The sequence below is a fragment of the Heloderma suspectum genome, chromosome 6 (genome assembly GCF_057233095.1).
Source record: "Heloderma suspectum isolate Gila_16-S chromosome 6, 16-S_ref, whole genome shotgun sequence".
Taxonomy (NCBI): domain Eukaryota; kingdom Metazoa; phylum Chordata; class Lepidosauria; order Squamata; family Helodermatidae; genus Heloderma; species Heloderma suspectum.
Genome location: NC_139463.1, coordinates 102200200 through 102218393, shown reverse-complemented (window position 1 = coordinate 102218393; position 18194 = coordinate 102200200). Strand labels below are relative to the sequence as shown.

The window sequence follows — 18194 nt, the reverse complement described above, 5'->3', positions numbered from 1 at the left end:
TAACTCTGGCTGCACGAGGAGTGTGGAGAATTCGAAGTTAGCGGAGCAATTAGTTGAGCAATTTGCAATCAGCTCCGGCGAGAGGCTTCCCCACATCCTCAGTGCGGCTGCAGGGCAGCGGGGGAGAACAATGGCCTGCTGGACGCCCCCAGAGCAGGGAGGGCTGCGCTGGGCAGGTGAGGAGCTTCGAGCCTGCGCTCCCCGGAAAGGTAGAGGCACGGGGTGAAGAGAGGGGAAGGGAGGTGCTGCCCTGGGAGCAGAGCTTGGCCGACGCCAGCGCGGAGAAGTGGCAGCGGCCACCAGCCCTGCGTGGTTTCGGGCGTGCCCTTCGCAGACTTCTGCACCGTGCTGCCGCGTGGCCAGGCCAGAGTAACACGCAGGCGGAAACGCCAATGGGGACTGCACCGAGCAGGCCGTCCGCCACCTTGGCCAGTCGGAATGGAGCTCAGTGGAGGCCAGAAGCCTCAGAATCAGTGTGCTCCCAATCACCCGGGCGAGCGCAGCTGCAGGCTGTCACCCAGTCAACCCACCTGCTGCTGGCTGAAGGGCGGCCACCCTCCCAAACCTAATGTGGCAAACAGCAAGCCACCCACCACGTGGCACTTATGATTTCATTTCTGCCATTTATTTTCAACAATGGCAAGGTTAAAGACACTGAAACGTGGAAGCTTAAAAATGCTTGATGACAAAATGCGAGTGTCTTTAGCTAATATTCCACCAAATATTGAAAAGCTGTATTCATCCCATCAACCTCATACATCCCATTAAAATGGTAAGTAGTTATTGGTGTTATTCAGCTTTTTTAAATTCTTGCACATATTTACATACTGTTACTCATGAATGACAACAATGTATGTTATTATCTTACAAATCATATATTTTTAAAAATATAAATGAAAGGTTTTCATGAGATATGTTGTATCCCCATACATTTCATTATTACAATTTATGTATGTGTCCGTATTTCTTAAAACGGGTTAGTTTAACCTCCGGTTTGCTAGTAAAACTGAATAACCGTGTCACGAAATGATGCATGTCTAAAAAGTGTGTCACCAACATGAAAAGTTTGGAAAGCTCTGTCATAAAGCAAGAGATAAGGCTGGCAGGGTTTGTATGGGTTGCCTCTGTACAGGCAGTCTCCAGGGCCACCTCACAATGCCACGCTTTGAGGAAAGACTCCTCAAAGTGTGGCATTCGGGTCTGGTGCCTCTCCTGAGAGGCTGTCCACCCGATCTTCAGGGACGGGGCGGGGGGGGGGAGAGGAGTGTGGAGGAGGATGAAGCAGCAGCAACAGTGTACATCCTCCTGCCTGAAGCAAAGAGACATCTTTCACCACTGCTGTGATTAACACCTCTGATCCTCAACAGATTTTATATGGATGTTTTACTGCCCTGCTTCTGGCATTCTGACACCCCCATTGCTAGAGGTTGTATGCAAATATTCTGTTTACTGGTGTTGGGGAGTGGTGAGAAGCTAAACTCAACTCTCTTCCAAGACTTGTGCTCTGACTAATTTTGGGGAAATGTCCCACCGAGATGAAAGCAAAGATAACGGCAGGAGAAAGTCTAAATGCTCTAGCGCACCGTCACATATTTACTAATTCTCTGCCTTTTGATACATCCAGATAGCCTTCATGCTATACACAGTGGGTTGAATCCAGATTGAGGGCATTTCTACACCAGCCTTAAAATCCTGCATTTAAAACGGGGCTTTCTGCTTCCATTTTAAATGCAGGATCACCACTGATTCCCTTTACATGCGCTTCCTCCCCGCCCCCTGCCCCTGTACCATATCTGAGTCTTCCATTTGCTTTCATTGATCTCGCTCCTCTTCTTGCCGCTTTAACTCTTTTCAGGGAGGAAACTCAAACGGAACACAACAGGGTAAATTGATAGCTCATTTTCTGCGATCTCTTTAAAAATGGGACAAAGGACATTTAGTACAGGAGGGTCATGGCAGGGTCACTACGTCATGTAAAGAGCCTGCAAACTTCCGTGAAGGAGCAATCTCAATCACAGGATAAAAGCTCCATGTGATGAAGCCCTAAGCCATACTTGGAGTAGACCCATTGAAAGCAATGGGACAAGTTAGGCAAACCAGGCATTGCTATGACTTTATGTCTCTAATAAAGACATTAGGTATATTTGACAAGGCAGTGTCCATGAGCAATACACATGTCTTCATTGTGAATGTGAGGTCGTGTACGTGTGAAATGTGTCTGTAACTTGGGTACATTCACTCCATCTTTCTTTAGATGTATATATCATACTTGCTGAGCATTTGTGTTTGTGACTTGATTGCACATGTCTTTTACAACTCCTGTGTGTTTGTACGCACATGCATCTGCAGGTGTGAATTTGCTATTCAGAAGTGAGGGATTCTGTATCAAATGCATGATACACTGCTAACATGTTGTGCGCCATTCCTGTGTATATCCCTGTTTCACACTGTATTTGTTTCTTTTCTGAGTGGTACCATCTCCGCATTCACATTTATGGGACGGTCTCACTCCATCTCCCAAATGCCCTTAGATGCCCCCCATCCACCAGTGTCTGCCCCTGCAACTCCATCCCCATCTTAGGCTGCTCACTGACTTGGCTTGAAAAGAGGTTATTCCTGGCTTGAGTTGTGTGGATTGTACTGAGCGAGGGGGAGCATGTGGAGGGGGGAATCCTCGCCAGCAACCCAGGGCCTTTGCCAAAGCAAACTTGGTTGGCGCTGCTGGGTTTGTCTAACCTGATGACCCTCCAGCATAGGGTTCTCTGGGAGGGAAGGGGGAATCTAACAAAGTGGAGCCAAAACGAACCCTTGAAGGAAAGTTTGGGCTTTGAAACAGAACCTGCTTTGTTAAAAAGTCTCGGCTCTCAAAGCAGTAATAATGTGTCTGAGCACGTGCAGAGGGTCTTTCTCCCACTCACAGTCAATTCCAGCACATTTGAGAGCCTCCAGCCAGGTCAGGTTGCCATGGGAACCAGACATGTGAGAGGCAACAGGCCAGCCTAGGCCTTGCTGCTCTTCAGCCACACTCAAGCATGGCGAGGGCCCCTGCGCATCCTTGCTTGGTCTGACAGGGAGACTGCCTGTGTGGTGAGGTTCCCCCACACAAACCCCCTTCATCCTGTGTACACAATGGAGGGAGAGACTCTGGGGCACAGCTTTTAACCCAAGCTATCCCACACCACATTGGATCAACTAAATCATGTTCTGTCTGCCAGGTAACCAGTACTGTGATCTGAAAAATCAGCCAACCCCCAATTCTATTGTAGCACCACCCCGGCCTGCTGGGTTTGGTTCTCACTCTGTCTCCCCCACCACACTGGAGAGGGGTTTTTCCATATTTTTAAAATGAAAAGGTGGCAACTCTAGCTGACAGTTGGTGGCTAATTTGTGGCTTATGCGAGGGACTTTGACACGAGTCTGTCAGGTTCCATTTTTAAACCCCACACTCCATCGTGGAACGCTTAAGCTGCTGGCTCCTGAAGGCTGCATGTATGGTTCATCCACCTCAGTTGGTTTTAATGCTTGAAGAGTTTTCTTATGCATCTCCTCCTGAGAGGAAACCATCAAAGGCTTCTCAACTCATAGAGCCAAGTAGGCACCTCCCTAAGCATGGTCATATATTCTTTTGAGCATAAGAAGAGGCTTGTTGGATCAGGCCAAAGCTCTTTCTGGTTCAGAAACCTTCTTCCCATGGTTGCCAACCAGATGCCTCTGGGTAGTCAACAAGCATGGCGTGAAGGCAATAGACTTCCCCGCTATTGCTCCCAGCAATTGGTATTCAGTATACATGCACCCTTCAACACTAATAGCAATTGATGGATCTTCCTCCATGAATTTGTCAAATCACTCCCTTTAATAGCAAACTCAGCTGGTGAGTGCCAATAGAATTGTTGCCAAAAAGCAGAGGGGGAAACTCAGGGGGCAACCCCACTCCCAAAACAGCATTGAGAGGACTGAGCATGTTCAATGGCCACAGTATGTTGAGTGTCTGTTGTGGGGGTATGGGGGACAGAAAACTGAGGTGGGATGGAGGAGATGGAATGGAGTATCTTGGAAGAGGGCTTGGCTGTCTGGAACACTGAACAGGGTCACACTACACTGCAGCATTTCACATCCCTCTTTACAGCCAACTAAGCCAGGGGCCATTGCCACATCTTGTGGCAGTGAACTCCATACATTATTTAGGCACTGTGTGAAGAAGTATTTTATCTTGTCTGGTCTGCATCTGTTGCCAATCAACTTTACTGGGTGGCCTTGAGATCTAGCACCATGACAGGAGAAAAACTGATTTCTGTCTACTTTCTCTACACCAGCCTTCCCCAGCCTACTGGGAACTACCACTCTCATCATCCCCAGCCAACATAGCCATTGGCTGAGGAAGGCTGTTCTACACCATGCATAATTTCATAACCTTCTATCACATTCTCCTCTCCTCCATCCTTTAGTCATCTTTTTTCTAAAATAAAACTCAAAAGTGTTCAGATTCAAAGCTTTCTCAAACTATATCTGCTGTAAAATACACATACCCTCAGTCAGCTCAATGTAGTTCAGGATGTAACTGTCAAGAAAGCTTTGTTCTCTCTGTGCGGTAACTGCGGCAAGATTCTTTTGTGTAAAAACTGTGTTTTCAGTGTGCCTTAGAGGCTGGAAAACTTGGACCTTCTTTCAGTACCATAAAGCCAAGGCCACCCCAAGACATTCTGCTGCTGCCTGAGGCAAAGAACAAGATGGCACCCCTCCACACACTCCTATTCCACATCCAAAGTCCAACTGGACTGGCAGAAAATCTTACTTTAACACTGGTAATAGGGCAGCATCCTCCACCACACCTGAGGGCAACAGGGGAGTTTAGGGGGTGCAGGGTATGCTTAGCTGTGTCCTTGAACTGAGGGGAACAACCATGGGCTTAGTTCAGTCAGCTCTATAGGAACAACCATGGGGCTCAGGAAGAATGGAGGAGGGGTTGCAGCTGCTGCTCCCCCTTCTAGCATTTGGGGCCTGAGACGGCTGTCTCACTCTGCCCAATGGTAGGGCTGGCCCTGGGAACGTTACATAGGACTCTGGTTTGGGATTCTGGTGGTTTGTTGACCACGCCAACAACCCACCCTTGCTGGTTTCGGATGACACAATAAGCCACGGCGACCGCCTGCCTTGGTTTGAATATTCAAAATGGCCACCAGCACACACCGCAACCCACTGTGGCTTAAATAAGTCACAGTGGGCTGTAGTGATCATGCAAAACAGGTCATGGAGTCAGATCATTTGTCCATCTAGCCCAGTATTGTTGACACTGACTGGTAATGGCTCTCCATGGGTTCAGGCAGGAATTTTTCCAGCCCTACCTGAAGATGCAGGAGTTCGAACCAGGGACTTTCTGCATGCAAAGCAGATGCTCTACCACTGAGCCACATCCCCTCCTATCAGAAACATTATATCACTCCTCCTGGTCAGGACACCACTCTTAAATACATTGATCTAGAGTTGAAATCAAACTGTGGCTCCCTGCTTCATCTTTATGGGAACCTGAATCCCCAGTTAGCCCCTTCCTTATTCTTGCGAGAGCCCACAGCGGTTGGGACTGACCCTGTGTAGATGGGCTGCAGGAAACATGGAGATGAATAGCCTTCCTGATTTCTTTTCTTTTGCATGCCTCCCCCGCTCTTTCCCCCATTCTCTCCACCTTGTAGCCAGACACAGACCGGGAATGGGAGTCTGTGGAGAGTGAAAAGTGTTCCTAGGAACAGCTCACGTCCTCCTTGGCTGCCACCTCCCATATTGGAGCCCAAGGACAGCGGGGGGCTCTCGGCTGCTGTGCCTAGATTGTACACCAGCGCCAGCATCTCACAGAAAAATAAACCAAGAGGGAACAGCAGCAGCAGCACCAGATGTGGGGCAGAATGCCCCACACCTCAGCTAACAAATATTCAACTTCGTTTTCTCTAGAAATACCAAGAAACCTGAGTTTTTGAATAGTCTAACCTTTGGTGTGTGTCCCCCCACCCTTTCCTGCAATCTCTTGCCTGGTTTCATCATGTTGTATCTTTAACTACTAACTGTATTATCTCTTGTTCTTATTGCATGTTTAATATCATCATATCATATTTATACTCTGTGTTTTCACAATAACCCTGCATGGTACTTCAGTCCAGTTCCCATTTCACAGATGTAGAGGACAAAAAGAGGCCTCAGCCAAGACCCATCTAGCAGGTCCTAACCACTGGGAATTTAAACACAGGCCTCTCAGGCTTTCAGGTTGGAAATTGACCGATTTAAATAAACATATGCATATGAAATATTTGCACTTAATACATGCAAATAAAACATTGCTTCCCACTGCCCTATTTGTGTGTTTGTTTGTTTGTTTTGGTCTCCCTCCAGAAGATTCTACCTTTTATAGTCCTTTCAGCAGGAGGAATCAAATGCAGTAGTCAGTCCCAGCAAAGAAGCCGGCTTTGGACAAAAATGTTTTGGCCAGCCTCACATGCTGTGAGAGGCCTTCCCTTGGCCTCTCTCGCCAGCCTGCGAACATGAGAGGGATCTTTGTTCATGGGCAGAGTTTGTTTTGCCACCTGTGTGTGACAAGCGCTTTGGGGTGAAGCAGGGGGAGTCTGGAAGGAGGCTTTGATGTCATCCTTTGGATGAGAGGGAGCAGTATTTGCGGACAGGCAGAGGTGGGATGGGGGAAGCCATGTCCAGCCAGATGCTGGCACCCAGATGTGTACTCAGAGGAATGGTGTGAGTGTGTGCGTGTGTGTGCAGGACAAATTCCTGAAGCTGCAGTCTTGCATTTTATGTGAGAGTAAGCCTCATTGAACACAGTGGGGCATGCTTCCTAGTAAGCCACATAAGAGAGCCAGTCAGGTCTAGTAGTTAGAATAGGGGTGCAGAACCTCCAGCCTGAGGGCCTAATGTGGCCCATGGAGTTTCTGCATCCGCCCTGTGACTCATCCTTGGGTTCCTCCAGGAGGCAGGGCTGCGTGAAGCCAGGGACTTAGCTGGCAGTAGATGTGAAGCTGCTTCTCCCAGTACCAGCCAAGTCCCTTTCTCTGTGCCTCTCTCAGCACAGAGGAAGGCAAAGATGGGGAGACAGTTATCTGGCCCATGGATGCAGGGGTATTGCTAGGAGGCCCACCTGGGCATGAGCCCTGGATCATTTGAGCTGTCCTACCATTTTTTAACATTTTCCCATTGACTTGCATTGGAAAACAGAAATGGCCATAACATTTTTAGTTTGTATGGTAACTACATGAAATTTGGAGACCTGATAGCCCCTATGGAGCTAGTTGAACCTGCCAAATTTCAGGAAGTTAGGTCTAATGACCTCTGTGCTAGCCACAGGTAAACTTTGCTTTTTTCAAGAAAATCTGCCAAAGCAAAGAGCTATATATATATTTTGTGCTTCCACATAGGTTTATGGAATTTGGAGACCTGGCAGCTCCTATAGAGCTGACTGAACCTGCCAAAGCTCAGACAGTTAGGTCCAGTGGCTTTTGTGCTGGCCATGCATAAATTTTCCTTTTCTCAAAGACTAAAACAAAAAGTAAAAACTGTCAAGTCACACAGGGGATAGAGATCCTAATCAGAAGGTGTTTAAGGTGACCATTAGGAGGTCACTATCCCTAATCTCTCATGTACACTTTTTTTTTTTGGAAGTGCAAATAATACTTTCCTTTTGCCTGTCCTGAATCTGCCACTATTCAGCTTCACTGGATGACCTGAGGCTCTTCTTATTAAGGGAAGAAAAAAGTTAAACCTCTCTTTGGCTGCAGTACACATTACCTGGGAGTAAGTCACACCGAATGTGGAGCTTATTTATTGCACTGCTCCACTTTCACTACTCCATATAATTTTATAAACCTCTCCATTTATTTGCCTTTCTTCTACATTAAATAGCCCAAACACTGAAGGCTTTCCTTATAGTGGAGTGATTGCACCCCACTCTTGATCACCCCACTGTGGTTGGAGACTGCTGGGTTAAATGTTCAGCCCTATTGGCAGCTAGATGTCACTTGTCAAGGCCCAGTCCCCCCCTCCCAACTCCTCCTCTCTTCCTCCTTAATCTTAAAGGAATTGTTACATTTCCCAGACAGGCTGTCTGGGCTTCAGAATCGTTCAAACTGATCTGAAACTATTTGGACCAATCTGATCAGGACCATTTTGGTCCGAATCACCCTGCTTCGGTTCAGAATTCGGATCCAGATCCAAAGCAGTGCACAGCTTTACTTAATACAAGCGTGCTTCTTCCCTCTGAGCTCAGTAGCCTTGCTGTTACTAGGAGGCCTTAGGACTCGCTCCCTTGGCAGACCAATAGGGACTCCAGTGTGAATGCACCAGCCTTTTAAACTGGAGGGGAGACTGCCACCTTTCTTTCCACAGTCTGCTCACTGTTTTTTCTCCCTCCCCCTACTTTCCTGCTCTTACATACCCACTGTTGGGAGCTTGCTTGCAATGAAATTTTGAAGAGAGAGAAGGAAGGGAAGAAAGAACATGTGAAATACTAGTATTTCACACAGCATCTGATTTTACTGCTCTAAATTGGAACCTTTGACTTCCACAGAAGTTTAGTAGCTTCAGTACAGCAAAGGATCTCCTTCCAATTTACTTTCTCCTAAATAGCTGTAGGACTCAAATTATTCCAAAAGGAGGGTTAGGACTATGTGGGATCAAAATCGAGGAACTGCTGGGGCTTTGAAATTAGTTCTACAATTTTAAAAAAGCTAGAAAAGCCCTCAGCCACGTCTTCTCATAAAATTAATTTAAGTACGTGCAATCCTTACAAACCCTCCACAGCCTCCTAAATTCCTCTGAAGTACTACCTCTCTGAAAGGAGCCACTTGGCTTGGGGAATTCTCTGTACCCTCCCCTCCATTTCCAAATCACCATTCTTCTTTTTTTCTTCCCTCCCCTCCCCTCCCCTCCCCTCCCCTGTCCTGTTCTTTCTTTCTTTTCTTCATTCCACCCAGAGCATATCTTGGGGAATTCTTAAGAGAATTCTCTTTGGTGGGCAAGATAAGTTCTGAACTGTATTTGATACAGACAAGAGGGTTCGTTTTTCTCCTTCTCTTCACTCAAGGCTTTGAGAAAAGTGGGTTCAGAGAAACAAATCTGGGGCCGTTTTGTTTGTCAGTGCCATTATCCAGCAATAGGAAGGGCTGTAGCTCAGTGGTACAGCACGTGGTTGGCGTGCAGAAGGTCCCAGATTCAACCCCCAGTATCTCCAGGTAGGGCTAGGAAATGATCCTGCCTGAAACCCTGGAGAGCTGCTGCTGCCAGTCAGTGTTGACAATACTGGGCTTCCTATGTTCCTATGAATAGAAAGCTTTAATAAAAATAGGAGTTTTGGGTTTGTTTGTTTTTAAGTGGAGCAGAATACTGCTCATTTATACAAGCCTATGTATGCCTACTCAGAAGTCCCATTATGTTTAATGAGGCTTACCCTCAGGGAAGTGTGCATAGGATTCCAGCACAGATTACTTTTGCAGGAAGGTTTGCACCCTGATGTTCTGCATGTTTACTCAGAAATAAGTCCTGAGTTGTGAGCATGGTACTGCAGGCTTAATACAGTGCCTACCTAATGAATTGACTACCCTTTCAGTTCAGTCCTATGCATGTTTTGTCATTTGTGTATGTGTGTTTTTTCATGTTTCATGAACTCTAGCTTCAATGATGAGGGAAAGGCACTTAGTACATGCTCAGAGTTTCTCCATAACTTAGCCCTAGTTTGGAAAATAGACTCATTGGTTGAATCCTGGTGAAGTCTTGGCACAAATGAAGTTATGGGGAGGAAGATACAATGAGGGCTTGTGCATAACAAGGAGGAAATAGAGGAGAGTTGCACAAAGCAAGACATCTATTTCTATGAAGAGTTGTTGGAGGATGGTAGGGTGAGGAGGGGTGGTTGCATGAAGGGGAATAGAATTGTTAGGGGGAGAATGTAAGTGCTCAGTAGGGAAAGAAAAGCATTCTACATATGCTCAGAGGCACTCTCTATTTAAGAACATAAGAAGAGCCATGCTGCATCAGACCAAAGTCCATCTAGTCCAGTATTTTGTTCACACAGTAGCCAACCAGATGCCCATGGGAAACCCACAAGCAGGACATGAGTGCAATAGCACCTTTCCACCTATGTTCCCCTGCTGCTAAAATTAGTGAAATGTAAATAAATTATAGTAATTCTAAATTTGCATGCATGTATATCCTTCAGAAACTTTGCAGGTTTCTTGCCTGGGGGACACCTCTAATGACCTGTGCATTTTCATACAAATTTACTCAAAAACTATTGGGGGTGTGTGTGTGTGAAGGGAAGGAAAAGCAAATCACTACCTCCTGCATATTGGAGAACTCCCCTTCCACATGAACTGCTGAACCTATCCTTCTGAAACTTTGCTGGTTTCTTACTTAAGAATACCTCTATGCTGTCTGTAATTTTCAGAACAATAGTCCACAAGGAACATAGGGAGATAAGTATGTCTTCTTTTGGAGACCTCAAAATGTCAAGGCCACCCTTGCACCCTCTTGTGGCTATCATTCTGAAATTTGGAGACATGATCTCCTCTGATGGGGCAATGAATCCTGAAATGTTTATCCAATTCTTCCAAGTAATAAAAATGTTATTGGCAGTTTCCTTTAAAAGAAAATCAAAATATAAACCCTGCACCTATTTTTCAGACATTGGGCAGGTGTAATCCCCTCCTAGGGGGTTACTATGCCTGAAATTATCATCCAGTTCTGACCAAGAGAAAAAAGTTAGTTTTTTTTTCTAATTTCCCATGGTAGTCAACAGGAAGCATACAGACTCATTTTTCCAAACCCTGAGTCACGGTTGCTGCTGTGGACCAACTACAAACTGACCAGAGCAGAAGCAGGATATTTTCCAAAATGCTGAATCGGGGTCTGAGTTGAAGTGGGGGGGGGGGATCAGCGCGCACTTCTTATGTACGTTTGTAATCTATACACACATACACATACATGCAAGCACACCACACGCACACCATGCACACACACACACACACACACACACACATATTAGAGATGTGCTTAGACTTGGACAGCACATGCAAATTTGTGTTATGGGCCTGTGCCCCAGATTTTTGAAAGAACCTAGAAATGCCCCTGCAGGGACAGCCTGGTGGGGGACAGTCCCCCCCACCCCATTATGGTTCTGTGCCTCTGGGTAGAGTGTCAGACAAGGATTGGGGAGACCCAGGTTCAAATCCTCACTCAGGTACTTTCAGCCTGACCTACCTCACAGGGTTGTCGTGAAGATAAAATGAGTAGGGGGAGAGTCAGATATGCTGCTTTGAGCTCCTTGAAGGAAGGATGGGATGAACATGTAATAAAATAAACAAATAAATAAATACTGGCACTAGACACTGTCTAGACAGCCATTGGATTTTTTGGTTTTTGGAAACTGAGGTCGTCCAACCTCAGTCTCGAGAAACTGCACTCCCCACCCCCTGCTTGTAAATGGAGCATGGAGGGGGTGAAAAGGGGACAGTCCTGGGGGCGGGGTGGGGAGGAGATGGCAGAAGCCACTTTAGACAGCTTCCTATTTAGACAGCTTCCTATCTGGTCTCCAGGCCCCTTCCCTCCCTCTTTCTGAAGCTGTGGCTAGACGCATGAAAACACACATCTAGCCACAAATGCAAGGCCACTGGAGCACAGAAGAGAGGATCCCCTCCATGCTCTGCTCGACCTGCATTGGATAGGCGTCAGCCTCCAAAGTTCAGGGGCTGACATCTATCTTGAGAGGATTGCCCCTTGGATGCATAGGACTGAGCTATTAGGGTGTTAGGAAGGGAACCAGCGGGGCTTGGATGTCTGATTGCTGCTGTACCAGAGAATTCACCCACACCTTCCTCTAATGCTCTATTTACAGTGCAACCCTATGCATGTTTACTCAGAAATAAGTCCCACTATATTTAATGGAGCCTCCTCCCTAGTATGTGTGTTTGGGATTGGAGCCCAAATTTCATAGTATTTTAGAAAGGTGCAAAACAGGTGATAATGTTTTTATTCAGTTCAGTGACATTGAACTGAATAAAACTGGTCTGACACGGGATGTTGAGGGAGAGGAAAATACTGTATTGGTTAAATCTCTGTATTGATCCAAGGGTTGGTTATTATCCATCCGTCCTATCCCTGCCTTCCATTTCATAAGCACAAGACCAGCATTTAATCATTATTATGATGTCCAATTGCTATATAATTGCACGAGCTCAGGGGGTTAAGCTGAAGGGGAAAGAGAGCGGCTGGCTTCTTTTGTGCCGGGAAATTCCCCGCCATGAATGGCATCTCCAAGGTGCTCTGGGGACCTCAAGTGCTCAGAGACCATTCAAGGCTGTGACGTCTGTAATTGGTGCAGGTAGCAATAATGGCCAGATCCCAGTAACAACTATGTGCTAATTAGAAAGACGCTGGTGATGGGCTCAAGTGTGGGGGGGCGGAATAAGTGGAGGGGAGAGAAAGCGAAGGCAGAAATAATTTGGTGGTAGTGACCAGGTGTGTAACAGAAAATAATTGGGCAGGGCTGTTTTGCTGCCTGCAGCAAAGGACAGATGCTCCCCCATTTCACGTACAGAAGTGAACAGAACTGACAGTTAAATTTTACTTCAGCGCTGGCACCAGGACAGTGTCTTCCACCACACCTGTGGATGACAGGCTAATTTAGGGGGTGCAGGTCAGGCTCTGTGGGACATACAGCTCCATCTTCCAACAGAGGGGAATGGTCAGGAGGTTGCTGGTGCACCCCAGCATCTGCTGTCTCAGCTAGTTGCCTCACTCTGCCTAATGGTAGGGCTGGCTCTGCAGTTAGGTATAAATTTAACCCATCATCTCAGAACAGAGGTTGCTTGTCCAATGTGTAAACAGGAGGATAATTCAGGTGAGTAGATCTAAAGGCTGCACAAGGATGCCCACTTTCCCCTCCTAGCCCTGTTCCTGTACCTTTAATAGAAGCCTGGCATTAAGAAACTAACCAGGTGAAGCTTTTCCCACTGCTTATTTCCACACCTAGGGCATGATCTGAGGGCACATGATACAGCCACCTCACTGAAGTGAAGCAAATCTGGGTATTAGACCACCTGCAAACTTTTATATATGCCATCTTGAGTTCTACAATGGAAGAAAGGTAGGATATAAGTATAATAAATAAATCCATGGAAAAGCTTTGGTAAAATGTCTGGGTGATGGGGACTGATACATGAGTAGTAAGACCAGGATAAGAAAGAGCTAGGTAGCGATAAAGAGGGACACAAGGATATAGGCATCTCTCAGCCATGGCAATCATTTACTGACTTTCTGCATTTCAATTCCCTCTCACAACACAGTTTACACATACACACCCCAGCATGTCTATATAAATCTCCCAATTTGAAGTTAACACTCCATGCATTGGATGGACTGTAGTCCATAAAAGCTTACGTCAGAATAAAATTGATAATCTTTTGAGGTGCCACAAGACTCTTTATTGTTTTCCATATAGGAGTTAATGTCAACCCTGTGTCGTTTTTATGGCAGTGGGTGTGATTTTCCTTAGGGGAGGGGGAAGAAGAGGGGAAGGGGGAGGAGTTCTTGAGCACCTTTAACATCCTTTATTCCGTGCTGGGTACCAGTCTTGGAACAGGCATCCCTAGGAAAAGGGGGAGAAGAAATAGATGCAGTTAAAGGAATGGGAGTGGGGGATCATAGAAGGATGGATGGATGGATAAATAAATAGATAGACAGACATCCAGAGAGACCAAAAGAAAACCACTCAGCATTGACACCTTTACTTGGAATCCACTTTCTCAAATTTCTTCATCTAAGAACAGGTATGTAGAATTAGGCATACATTTGGGATGAGTTTCCTTTAACTCAGTGCAACCCCTTCTAAATGAAGTCAATATATTTTGTTGATATGACCATGTATATATGTGTGTGTATGTGTGTGTGTGTTGTCAAAGATTGCATGAAGGATCAATCTGCCAGGGAGTGGCGAATGAAGGGAGAGGGAGAATGTACCACTCTACCCCCAAAAGGTGTTTAGTCCTTGTAGCCAGGATTGAGGATGTCTTAGTAGTTATGATCTAGACGTTAACTATAGCTTTAAACTCTATATCAAAGTTGATTCCTAGTTTGTTTGTGTGTTTTTTTTTCAATGTGCAGTTTCTGTTTCCTTATGGTGCAGATACATCCTGAATAAGGAACTGGGATTTGAACAGCTCTGCCCCCAGAATTGATTCTGTACCATCCCAAATCCCATGTCCAGAGTAGATTTACAGACCAGCTGCAAATTAGGAACTAGGAACCCAGTGCATGCTTCATCAGCCTCTCCACATAGCTCAGCTGGGGCTTCCCCACTACAGCTCCTCTCCCCAACTATGATTAATTTGGACTCCCATCCACCAGTTCTAGTAATGCCTCTTGGCTCCCAGATTCTGGATGGCTTAGGCATGTGTCTAAAGATGTTAAGACAATAATGTTAAAGTCTGGGAGAATGTAAAAGCCTTGCCTGGTGCCAAAAAGACATTAATTTAGGCACCAGGCAAGCATCTCTAAGAGTATTCCATAACCAGAGGGGTGGGGAAACCACCAAAAAGTACTCTCTCTTTCGTCACCACCAGGGCTGGCCCTACCATCAGACAGAGGGAGGCAGCTGCCACAGGTAGCAGATGCTCGGTGGTGCGGAGGGAGCAGCAGCAGCAGTCCCCCTGGCTGGTGTTCCTGAGGGCCTTTCCCCCTCATCTGTGTGTTCCATGTGGCCTGCTTTGCAGCCCGTAAGTTAGCCTGCTGCCCCCAGGTGTGGTGGAGGATGCTGTCCCATCTCCAGTGCTGAAGAAAGATGGGATGGCATCCTCCACCAGGCAGCTGCCTCCTCTGGCAGCAAAATGTTTGGGGCTGGCTGTGGTGGCCACTCTCCAAACCTCAGATTGAAGTTAGTGCTGGGATGTTTCCATCTCCTGAAGCTCTGGCTATTCAGCTTGGGATCCACTGACCAACAGGGACAATGCTGTATCTATCCCTGGGGTAGGGTGACCAAGTGTCCTACTTTACAGAGGACAGTCCTCCATGTTGGAGAGCTGGCATAAGACAGTCCTCTGCTTGAAGGTGTCCTCTATGGGATGGGCTGCCCAGTCCAAGTTTGGATTAAAGATAAGGCACCATAAGAAGGGAGAACGGGTGGCCCTGAAGTCACCCATTCGTAGTCACCTGGACAGCAGACTGAGCAGCAGGGACACTGGTCACCTAGTCACTCTTCTCCACTATGGTGAGATTCTTGTATTTGCATTTAAGTAATAGTTATTCTGAATTTGCACTCGTACATATACATTTGGACAGGCAAAAGCTATGCAACTTTGTGTCCTCGTTTTGGGTGATGCACAAGTGGCCACCTACCAGAGGGAGGGAGGGAGGGGGGGGGAGGTGAAGGCCCACCTCTGCTGCTTCTATCAGGGAATATTTCTGCCAGAGCTGAAAAGGTGAGGTGGGGAGGGTTGGATGCCATTGCTGCAAGGACCTCTGAGTAAATGTCACCCTCAATGCCCTACTGGCCGTTCTCCTTGGTGGCCTTCCCCAGTGGGGAGGAGCTCCTTGGGAATGCATAGGGGGAGCAGATGAAATTAAGTGTGTGTGTTGTAGGGGGGTAGGTGTACCTTTGGTCTGATCCAAAAGGGCTCTTCTTATTTTGAAAAGTGTTGCAGGTTTGTGCCATTGTTGACATCCTCTGCACCCCACAGCTGGAACTGAATTATCAACACCACTCCTCCTCCCGAAACAGAGAATGCCTCACAGCAGCCCCCTCACCCAGCCTTTCCTGGCACCTCCACAGCCCCTGGCTACATATGAGCATGGACGCGACCTGTGCACCTTTGTGTCGACAGCAGCATCCCACATCATGCGCACTCTGCAGAGGCCCTGCCGGAGTCGGCCTAGCAAGAGGAAAGTGAATCACCGGCGGTTCCTACAGAACCAGATATGCAGGTAGGTCAACCTGGATCAGCTGCCTACTGTCTTACCTGAACTATCCAGCAGATTTATTTATTTATTTATTTATTTATTTGTTTGTTTATTTATTATGCTTATATACTGCTTAATAGAATACCATCTCTAAGGGCACAATCCTATGCATGTTTAGAGAAAGAAAAAAAGGCCTACAATTCCCAGCCACACAAATAAGATAATTCAGAGCACTGTTTGGGGAAAATTGCAGCCCTGGCATGCATTGCTATTGGGCATGCTTCTAAACCCTGATGTAGCCCATACCACACTGCTTTAGTGCAACCTATTAGAACACCCCCAGGCTGGTTCTAACCCACTAGCATAAAGGGGAACTCCAGATGCATGTGATTATCCCCACCTGCTCACGGGGGAGAAGGCAATTCTCTCATGCTAGATATGACATGGAATACAGTAATAATAATAATGCTCTTGACAAGCATACCAATTTGCCAAAGCACTTGGAGAGCTTCACGCACATTACCTTGGTATTCCCTATGGTGGTCCTATAAGGTAGACCACTATTATCCTTGAATTGCAAATGGAAGGTGCTTGTTTGCTGAGGCACAGAGTTCCTCTCGCAAACTCATGGCAACACTGATACCTGAACCTTTCTTTACTATTGTTAAGCCTACAGTCATTTTCCCCTCCCCAATACGCTTGCATAGATCATAAATATTTCCACCAGCCCTGCTGAAATGCTTCCTTCATGAAAGCTCCTCTGCCCTCCACTGTCACCACCAGCAGCCATTCAAACAAGCTGAACTGAGGGAGAAGACGGGGGGAAGCAGGGCCATTCCACCAGTCCTGCTAAAAGAATTATACCCCCCACTTCCCTCCCCATTCATTTTTCCTTGTGTGTCATGTCGTTTTGGACTATAAGCCTGCAAGCAGGGACTGTCTTGTTTAACTGATACTTAAGGTGCTCTGGGAGTCTTTTTGGCTGAGGAGCGGCATAAAAATATTTCAAGCAAATAAATAATCTCTGATGAACTGATTGCTGCTGTTGCTGCTGCTGCAGAAAACTTCATGGCCCTTCCTTGTTTCTCTTCTTCCCCAGGAGCTTTTCAGCTGTTGAGGCTGCTACTCGCCACTTGGCCTCCTCCATCCTTTCCCAGGAAGCTCAGGAACCCCCTGCGGTACCCCAGCCCGTGAGTCCTCCTAAGCCCCCCACACCACACCCACCCTTGGGCCCTCCTGGCTCTTTCTCAGGCATAGCAGAAGCTTTTGTGGCTCCCGATCCAAGCCCCAGCTGGGCTCTTTCCCTGGATTCCCTGACATCAGACCCTGATGAACTTTTTGAACCCATTGCCAAGGAAACAGGCTCAGCAACTGGCAGCCAGGCTTTGTTTAGTGCTGACCTCTTAAGGAGGTCGAGCTGGCAGGGATGTGATGCACAACCCAACCCACAATCCCAGGTAGCTTGTGCAGCCTGCGGGACCTGTGTGGACCCAAACATCTGCTCTCCAGTTGCAGCTGAATGCCCCACCCCTGCCTCTGATCTGGGGGCTCCTGTGATTTCTGCCCATGACACATGCATGCCCTTCTGGGACCTGGAAGTGTGGTGACCTCCAATTCTACCATCCATCTTAAACAACTACTGTGGATGAAGGAGAAGAGAGCATCTTCAAATGTCCCCTGCTTTGATCCAGAGAGAAGAGGAACCCAGTGTTACAGAGAGAGACATGTTTAGACGTGCTTCAGTGCCAAACCACCTTGTCTCCTAGAGGGAAAAAATCACCTCCCCGCATGATCCTATTGTGAATATCCTTCTCCCCCTTCATCACCAATACCCCCCCACAGCTCTTTAACCCTCCCTCCTGAATTCACTCTTTCCCCTTCCACTCCTCTCTTTTCTGTTTTCCCCTTTTCCTCCATTCTTCCTTCTGATAAACTGATGAGCTCAGTAGTTCCTTTAAGCCTGAAACAAAACAGGCTCAATTACTTTGGCTGAGCTGCATCATCCCCCAGCATCTTCTACCATTCACCTCTAGCCATTTTTATTTTATTACCAAAATATTTACATGTAAATTATACTTGATTGTTTCATCATTGCTTAATCATTGCAAACCAGGAGCAGAAAGTTAATATATGCTAGTCCCTGATTTAAAGAAAGCTAGATTGCCTCGAGAATTGTGTCTGGTTCAGTACACATGTGACTACTAAATGTTTGTTTCTTACTGCCACCTAGTGACCTGTTCAATTTTTATCCAGCTGTT

The 18194-nt window shown here is 46.8% G+C and overlaps 1 protein-coding gene across 1 annotated transcript; it reads left to right on the top strand.

The window, feature by feature from the left end:
- The first annotated feature begins 15631 nt into the window (after positions 1 to 15631).
- Positions 15632 to 17543, top strand: C6H19orf85 (chromosome 6 C19orf85 homolog). The gene is made up of 2 exons (XM_084807776.1): positions 15632 to 15960; positions 17036 to 17543. The coding sequence occupies exons 1-2, from the start codon at positions 15761 to 15763 to the stop codon at positions 17541 to 17543; spliced, it is 708 nt and encodes a 235-aa protein (XP_084663902.1). The 5' UTR covers positions 15632 to 15760.
- Positions 17544 to 18194: the final 651 nt, after the last annotated feature.

Bases quoted from the DNA above. Each gene is read 5' to 3' on its own strand.
- C6H19orf85 (XM_084807776.1), top strand. From the start codon at position 15,761: ATGCCTCACAGCAGCCCCCTCACCCAGCCTTTCCTGGCACCTCCACAG. The intron at 15,961-17,035 runs GTAGGTCAACCT...CTTCTTCCCCAG, and splicing joins CTACAGAACCAGATATGCAG to GAGCTTTTCAGCTGTTGAGG.